The following is an 8,733-nucleotide window of genomic DNA, read 5'->3' as shown; positions in this document are numbered from 1 at the left end:
TTATCAAAATCAATAAGAGAGTCTGACCTAAGGTAAAAAACAAGAAATAGAGGCCACATGCAACAATTTGGCTTGGAACTTGGGACATTGTTGAGAGAGTTTATGAAAGAACATTGTAAGAATATAAATGGGTCTACAAAACAAAGTACAAGTTGGATAGGTTAATAAAAAAAGATATATTAAAAGCTTGATGGGCAAAACAATTACACTTTAGACAAAGTTGTGAAGAGGACATTGTCGAATATAAATAGGTCTGCAAGGTTCTTATGAAGAAGACATTGTCGAATATAAATTGGTCTGCAAAGTTTAAGTACATGTTAGATAGGTTAATAAAAGGATATAAAAATAATTTGGTGACCAAAATGTATAATCAGTACCATTATTTGGATTCTAAAGAGTCTTTTAAACCCATGGAAAAGATAGTAACAATTACGAAAACCTTTTTTTAAGTTTTGACAAAGCTTGTGGGTTCTAAGAAACGAATGCACTATTTGCCATAGTTTCATGAGTTGTTCTCCTAGTTGAAATTTTACATTGAAGGTCACCAATGGTTTGTTCTAGAGGATGATTAGCCATGAACTTATATATATGGAACAACAAAAAGGATCCAAAGTATTGGGAGTTGAGTAACACCGGCTATATACTATAAGTAGCATAGTTACTCTACCTCGACTCTAAGTTGTGCACTGTGATCATATTCACCATCTCTAATACAGTAGTTGAACACCTTCTTCTTTACCAATAATAAAATTTATTGAATTTTTTGCAAAGGGACATTTAGAAAAATACAAAAAAAAATATTTAGGAAAATACAGAAGTTTGAAACTTATTTGCAAGAATACCAGATTTCAAAGATTATTGCCATTCATCCCAAATATAAAAGAAGACACAAGTTATTGCCATTCATACCAAATAGAAAGGAAGATCATTCTATCATGTACCTTTTTGTTGACATTTTTTGGTCATTTGATGGTTTTTTTTCTAAGTGTTTACAATTTATTTAGACTTTTTCTCTTATGTTGCAGCCTATTCCAAATAAAAAAATTCCATTGACCAACTCTAGAAGGTCTCCCTAACAAGTATGTTGATTTTACTAATTGAATCTCAGTTGTTTCATCTCTATTGGAAAATTAGCCCAAACCCACACGACCAAGGAAAGCCTACATGTCCATGGAGTTAAAAGTTGAGCTCAAGCCCACAAGGCCAAGGAAGGCCCACACATCCAAAAGAGGTCGCATAATGGTAAATAAGAAGACTTCTCGTAAAGATGGTACAAAGATGTATTTAGTCAAGGAGGAACATGTCTACTTATGTTATGATTGCTTGTTTTGCTTTATTTTTTAAGGTGACCCTTGTCGACTCCATTGAGAATATTCTTTTACATATGGATCATATTGACATGAATGTTACTCCTTCAAAGAATAGAGTTCAATACCTTTCATTCAAGTATATGTTTTCTTTAGAAATATAGTTTCTCTGAGAGAAAGAATCTGATAGAGTTCAGACTCTACAATCTAGTTGAACCGAATACTCTTTCTTCTTTAGCTAACATGACCATTGACTCTTCCAAATTTGATATCTCCCTCTAGAAATTTCAGATTGTGTATTGGTTTTATAGGTTTCAAAATTGACTTACGCTTATTTCTTTTGACATATAATTCTCCATATATAGTTCTTTATGGCATAAAATGCCTAAAAAAATGAAGCTTTCTACCACTACTCAAACCTCTCTTATTGTTTGACTTTTGTTGCTTCACATATTAGTTTCTTTTTATACAAAACTCCAATTGTCAAAATTATTTTTGAGTTGGAAGGTAACCTCAAAGAGCTTTTAGTCAATATATAATTTAAAATATAAAAAAATTCAATATGGATGTACAAATACCAAAGAAACAACGAGTATTGGGACAAGAAAGGAAGAAAAATGTGGATATGAACCTAAACTACTAGAGATGATAAATCAGAAAATGATCATATTATCTCTGTGAATTGATCGAGTCAACTCACAGAACCTGTTTCGATACCATACTAATTTTTTTTTAAAGGGAAATAGTTCACTTATTGTAATTTGAGTAGTGCAAACCTTTATTTATAATAGAGGAAACAAGTGAAATTCGATTACAATTAAACGATCCTAGTCCTAGTTACACCCAAAGTCTAACACTTAATGATAAATCTTAGAATAATTAAAAAACTGAACATAAATAGAAGAATAATATATCTAAAATAATTTTTAACTGAAACACTTCTTTGAGACTTTCTCTCATGAGACTCCTATAAGACTCTGCCATATCACTTGTTGGTCTATGAGACTTCTATTTATTAGAGTCATGTAAGACTCTTCCATTCCTACTCTTCAACACGGATACTTTTCCACGTGGTTGGCTGGAAAGGTAATTTTCTTTTCCAATCGTGTATCAAGCTTGAAATTGGGTTTGTGATCCTTTTTTTCCAATTAGGAGAAAGACTGCAAAATATATGATTCGCTTCATGCCTGAAATTGGCTTGACGCTCTATCAAGCTCCGTGTAGAACACAAAAAATAGTCTCAATTGCTTTTTGCCAATTTAAGATGGAAGATTAGTGTCCCCAAACAAATTTTAAAACAAACAAAAGACTATTTAAGGTTTTGGATTAGGGGTTGGCAAAAGTAGTTCTAAATGTTAAAAAATGTATGCCAATCATGTTACATCTCGTTAATAACACTTGTAGACTAAGAGAGTGAGGGAGGGACGTTGTAGTAATTTTGGGAGGTAGAGTTATAACAAAAAAAGGGAGAAGTCGAGATGTTTCATGGAGCTTCGAGAGAAAGGGGAAAACAAGAGAGAGAGAGAAAGGAAGGCAGAGGAGAAGAAGACGGGATGAAGAAGAAAAAAGAGGTAAGTCCGAGAGCTGAGTCGTTTCCCTTCCTACCCTCATAGACCCCTTTTGATTTTTCGTTTTCTTCGTTGTTCTCCTTTAACTTTTCCTTGGGATTAGATGGAGTTAGTTTCGCTAAACATAGAGCTTTGATTTTAGTATTATGGGAGGATTTTAGCATGCACTTTTGTTTTGAATACATGGGTATATTTTTCTCAATTTTAGTAGCTTTTAGAAGTAGTTTCATTTAGGTGTTATGATTGAATAGGTGGCTGTAATTTCATTTTGTTTCAATTTTGTCTGCTGTTAGTGAATATTGTCTGTGGATTTGTTCTTGTAATCTATTTTTTTTTCATTGTTTGGAGGGGTTAGTGCATTTTTAAAATGAAAGTGAATTATTTTTTCATGTTAGTGTGCTTAATGGAAAATGCATTGTAAATACTTTCTTGTGTTAATGTGCATAATGGAAAATATAGTAGAAAGTAGAAAATAAAGTTATTAATAAAATGCAATGAAGAATTTAACTTTATCAAGATATTTTAATTCAAGTTAAATAATTTTAAAATTTAAAATAAAATATTAATTTAATTAAATATTAAAATAATATACCTAAACAAACATGATTACTTTTATAATGTCCAGACACTTAATCAAATTCTTAATGTTTCAATATCTAAATTATCACTCTTAAATTAGTTGTTTAATATAATATTTTTATGAATAAGTTTACAAAATAATTAAACAGGACATTAGACTATTAAAATAAGATAATTTTTGTTTAATATAAATTAATAAAATAATTACAAAATAAAATAAAATAATTAATTTAGTTAATTATAAAAAATACTTAAATAAAAATATTTATTTTTATAATGTTTAGATACTTGATCAAATTCTTACTTTTACAATATATCGATTATCACTCTTAAATTAATTATAAGTAAAATTAAATTATTAATTTAGTTAAGTATAAAAAATAAAAATAAAATACCTAAACAAAGATGTTTACTTCTATAATTTTCGGGTGCTTGATAGAATCTTTACTTTTACAATATTTACATTATCACTCTTGAATTAGTCATTAAATATATTATTGAAAGTCATAAATTTATATAAATAAATAAATAGGATATTTAGTATAAAAACAATTTGATAGAGGGTAATTTAGGTTGATAAAATATTTTCTTTGTACAAAACAACTACAACATAGTTTAAATATTTAATATGAAAAAATCAAGTTAATATCTATAAAATATAACCTAAATGTTCGTATTCATTAAAATACAATAATCAATAATTAAGCCACATTTGAGTTGCCAACTTATCTCGAAAATATGATGCTCGTTCGGATTGTACAACACTCTCCCTCTGATAGTCATCATCATCTACAAGATCATCACTATCTTCATCATCATCTATACCATCACCCTCATCATCTTCTCCATCAGACTTATCATTTAAATCATCCACTTCGTTTTCAAAGATATCTATGTAATCCTCCTTGCGTATATAATTATGTAATATACAACAATCAATTACAATTTTTACCTAGATATCAAAAGTAAATGGAGGAGCACCTTTCAATATTTGAAATCTAGCTTTTAAATCCCTGAAAGTACGTTGAATAATTTTCCTCAAAGATGAGTGTCTTTGGTTGAACAATTCTCTATCATTTTTAGGAAAATTATCTCCACATTCTTGCAAATGATAATGAGTACCTCGATAGGGAGCCAAAAATCTAGGAAGATTTGCATAACCATCATCCACTAAATAATATTTACCTAAAATAGAAGATATATTCCACATGAATCAATTGAAAACAATAATAGATAAAAAAATACTTAATAAAAAAATAATATTTACCTTCAAGTACATGAAATTTATCTCGTCTTGTGAATGCTGACTTCAGTACATGTGAATCAGATGCTGATCCCTCCCATCCAGCAAGTACATAAGTGAATTGCATGTCAAATGTACACGCTACCATTACATTCTGTGAGAGAAAACCTTTTTTGTTCCAAAATCTTTCTTGTTGATCAAGCGGGATGTGAACTTTGATATGAGTTCCATCAATAACCACAATACAATCCTAAAGCAAATTGTGATCATCATGCATGTTATATTAACATAAAATTATTCATCAAATAACTTTTTTGTTACCTTAAAGTAAGGATAATACATGGGATTGTTCAAAATCTTCGAGTGAGTAGTCTCGAAGGCCGTTTGATGTAATCGGAATGTATTTTGATAATAGCATCTAACACCTTATTAAAATATTTGCTGATGGTCTCATTCGATCTATCAAATATCTTTGATGTGACACTGTGTGATTGTTGTTGACCAACAATAAAGAGAAAATATGCAAGTTGTTCTTCCAATGAGATGATCCTTGTATCTGATAAGAATCCTCTACTCTTTAAAATCTTAGTCAATTTGAGAGGATTCAACCTGTAATTTTTTTGAAATTTAACAGGTGATTCTTCTAATATCTTTTTCAAATATAGTGGACCACCAATCCCATAAGAACGTCAAACAAGCTCGTTACAATGAAATACATAATATCTTGCCATAGATAACATAATTGTGGTAAAGAAAAACATAATGCCAATTTTTTCTTCATCTGACAAATTATCCATGAATACCTGCAAAGGTACAAATTTAATAATGAAAGGAAAGACACAAAAACAAATCACTATCTTAACTACTATTATTTGAACCACAAAAACACAATTTGTATCAACATAAAAACACAACTTATACCAATACATTCATATTGTTATTTGAAACATAACATGTATTAACACAAAAACACCTGTATCAACTTAAAAAAAACCTATACCAATAGATTCATTTTAATATTTGAAAAACAACTTGTATCACATCAAAAACACCTATATCAACGTAAAAATAGATTCTAAACCAATACATTCATATTGTTATTTGAATCACAGCCTGTATCAACGCAAAAAACTAAACACAAATACATCCCTATCTTGGCCACAAACACATCTCCGTCTTAACCACAACCACAATTACTAACGTATATTCATCCACAAACACACAATTTAGGTATTCAAAAATATAATGAGATTAATAATAATTTCATCCGTCTTACAATGTTATAACTAATAAAAACATAATTAATGAAGAACAAATGTCCCAAAGTCAATACAATCATAAAAAAGTCAACACAATCATTCATCGATGATTACAATTTACAGTAGTTAAAATAAAGTCAATTATGCCGCTCTTCCACTATCATCCTAATGAAAATGTCTTTGTTATCTAAAGTGCCCAACTACTAAGGAGTGCGATATGTCAATTCTCTCGGGAGGAGGAAAAAGATGATGGGGGAGGAAGGAAGGGGAGTGAGGAGGAAGAGGAGGGGGGAGAAAGAGTAAGGAGGAAGGAAGGAAGAGAAGGGAAAAAAAGAGTGGGGAGAAAGATTAGGGTTTAGAGCAAGGGTTTAGGACTTATGGTTAGGGTTAGGGGTTAAGTTTTAGGGCTTAGGGGTTAAAGTTTAGGCTTTAGAGGTTAAGGTTAGAGTTAGGGTTAGGATTGGGTTTTATGGTTAGGGGTTAAGGTTTAGGGTTTAGGGGTTGGGATTAGAGTTAGGGTTTGGGTTAGGGTTAGGATTGGGTTTAAGATTAGGGTTTAGGGTTTAAGATTAGAGTTAAGGGTTTGGGGCTTAGGGCTTATGATTTATGGTTTAGGGCTCGGGATTAGGTTAAGGGTTTGAGGCTTAGGGCTTATGGCTTATAGTTTAGGTTTAGGGTTTAGGGTTTAGGGCTTAGGATTAGGTTAAGGGTTTTGGGATTAGGGTTTTGGGTTTAGGTTTCTAGGCTTGAGGGTTACGGTTTGGGGTTAGGCTCTAAATACAAAAAATTGAAATTTGTATTACAAAAAAAAATCAACTTCTATAGATTATCCATTAAATCATCCACTAAATTAAAATCATCATTTAAATAACAGAAATAAAATACAACATTCAAAATAAACATTATTGAATAATTTGCTCAAGTTATCGAAAAAAGTATAACATTTATTGGCATAGACCTCCATAAACTAAAATATAGAAAATTAATAAATGAAGAGATCAATTCAATTAAGTTTCAACTAAACTTAGTAATATCTTATATTTAAATCAAAGTTCAATTTATCAATGATTGATATAAATCCCATTAATAGATATAAATAAATTAAAATGTAAATTACACTAAAAATTAATAATGTAATTAAACTCTAAATCACTACAAAAAATCAATGCAGTAATTAAATACATAAATTAGAGTCAATTAATAGAAACCCTCCAAATAATTTTTTTTATCTCATTGGGCACACACTAACAATGTTAGTGAATTCGAAGGTTTTATATTGTTGACAGATATAATTTTTTTGGCTTGTTTCTTTCTCTCTTTGTCAATTACTCTTGGAAATAATTTTGGGTGATTAATCTCTTATTTCTGGGCAATGATAAATCTCATTTTAGAAGCTTCTTGCAAGAAAGAAACCGTGTTTGTTATTGGCCTAATTTTAATAGATCCTTGTAAGGAGGAAAAATGTTTACTTTTGAGTGACTAGGTAGGTGTTGGAGATAATAGATATCGTTTGAGACTTGAAATAGTCTTGTTTGGTATAAAGTTCTAAATTCATTTGGATCATTTTTGAATCATTTGGAACGGTCAATTGTTTTTTTTATCTCAAAACATATTGAGTTAAAGAACTATAATGAGTGATTGTTTTTCTTCATAGCTTCTTGGGCTTCTTACCTTATCAACAAAATTTCTCCCTATTGTGATGAACCTTCTCAAGAAACTAGCAGAGGAAGGCTAGAAGGCAACATGATCTAATACTAGAAGAGTCTAGAGAGTTAAACAATGCCAAATTACCTTCTCAATTTGTACAAATATCCTTCTCTTTGGCACAATATGCTGAAAATAGTCCTTCCTGATGTCGTTTAGCGAACCTCCATGCTTTGCTAGTAAGAAACAGACTAATTAAGCACAATTTTTTTTGGAAAAAACCACTACTTTGGTCAAAGGAATTGGGACTTTGAGAGAGAGAGAGAGAGAGAGAGAGAGAGAGCACAAAAACTTGAGCATCAACCATGAGTTCCAATTCACTATCTGAACAATCTTTATTTATTCCTAGGTTTTCAAAAAGAATACCTGAAGATCATTCAGACTTTGTGAAGCCCAAAAAAACCCATAAAACAAGAGTTAGAAACCCAAAGTATAATAGAAAATCATATTATTTTCAAATATTAGCGCTTGCGGCAGGGACGACTTCTGAGCTGTAAACATTTGTGTGAAATTCATGGAAATTTTAATTATGAAGATATAGATTGTAGACTCAAATCCGCGACCAACCTTGCTAGTGAGAGAGTTATTCTTTATTTCTATATTCTACAGTCAAGGACACTCATTCATGATGCAAAAAATGAGAAAATCAACCTAAATTGCATAAAAGAAAGCAAAAAGGGGATAGCCAAAACACTAGTATATTGTCTGTTCCTCAGTATATAATAGAATTGTCCCCATTGGAAGCCAAAATCCCCATTGAACCTTTGAGGGACCTCGACACGGGGAATGTGACTGGCTCGGTCCCAGTCTTTGATGACGGCGATGGAGTTGATGGTTGTCGGGGATAGAAGCGAAGTTTGATAGCGACAACGACAACGATGGAGGTGAAGGTTGATGGCAAAGATGGAAATGTTCAAAAACAGAGAAAAGAGCTCAGTGTCGATGAGAGGTGATGACAATGACATCGTTGCAAATTTGGTGAGGGTCGGGAAGGTTTGTTTGCTTTGGCTGGGGTACGACATGCCCATAGTGTGAGATATGGGGGAGAGAAAGTGCTCGTTGATGTCACCAAC

The 8,733-nt window shown here is 31.2% G+C and overlaps 1 protein-coding gene across 1 annotated transcript; it reads right to left on the bottom strand.

The window, feature by feature from the left end:
- Nucleotides 1-4,148: 4,148 nt before the first annotated feature.
- Nucleotides 4,149-7,830, bottom strand: LOC137944586 (protein ALP1-like). The gene is made up of 9 exons (XM_068790271.1): nucleotides 7,825-7,830; nucleotides 7,628-7,687; nucleotides 5,739-5,749; nucleotides 5,619-5,670; nucleotides 5,457-5,500; nucleotides 5,123-5,306; nucleotides 4,722-4,947; nucleotides 4,436-4,639; nucleotides 4,149-4,345 (listed from the first exon to the last, which is right to left on the bottom strand). The coding sequence occupies exons 1-9, from the start codon at nucleotides 7,828-7,830 to the stop codon at nucleotides 4,149-4,151; spliced, it is 984 nt and encodes a 327-aa protein (XP_068646372.1).
- Between the last annotated feature and the right edge of the window lie 903 nt (nucleotides 7,831-8,733).

This window comes from Aristolochia californica, unplaced genomic scaffold (assembly GCF_029961685.1).
Source record: "Aristolochia californica isolate CCGP_79_NKW_82.1479 unplaced genomic scaffold, dmAriCali1.0.hap1 SCAF_11, whole genome shotgun sequence".
Classification (NCBI taxonomy): domain Eukaryota; kingdom Viridiplantae; phylum Streptophyta; class Magnoliopsida; order Piperales; family Aristolochiaceae; genus Aristolochia; species Aristolochia californica.
This window is presented reverse-complemented; position numbering and strand designations above follow the sequence as displayed.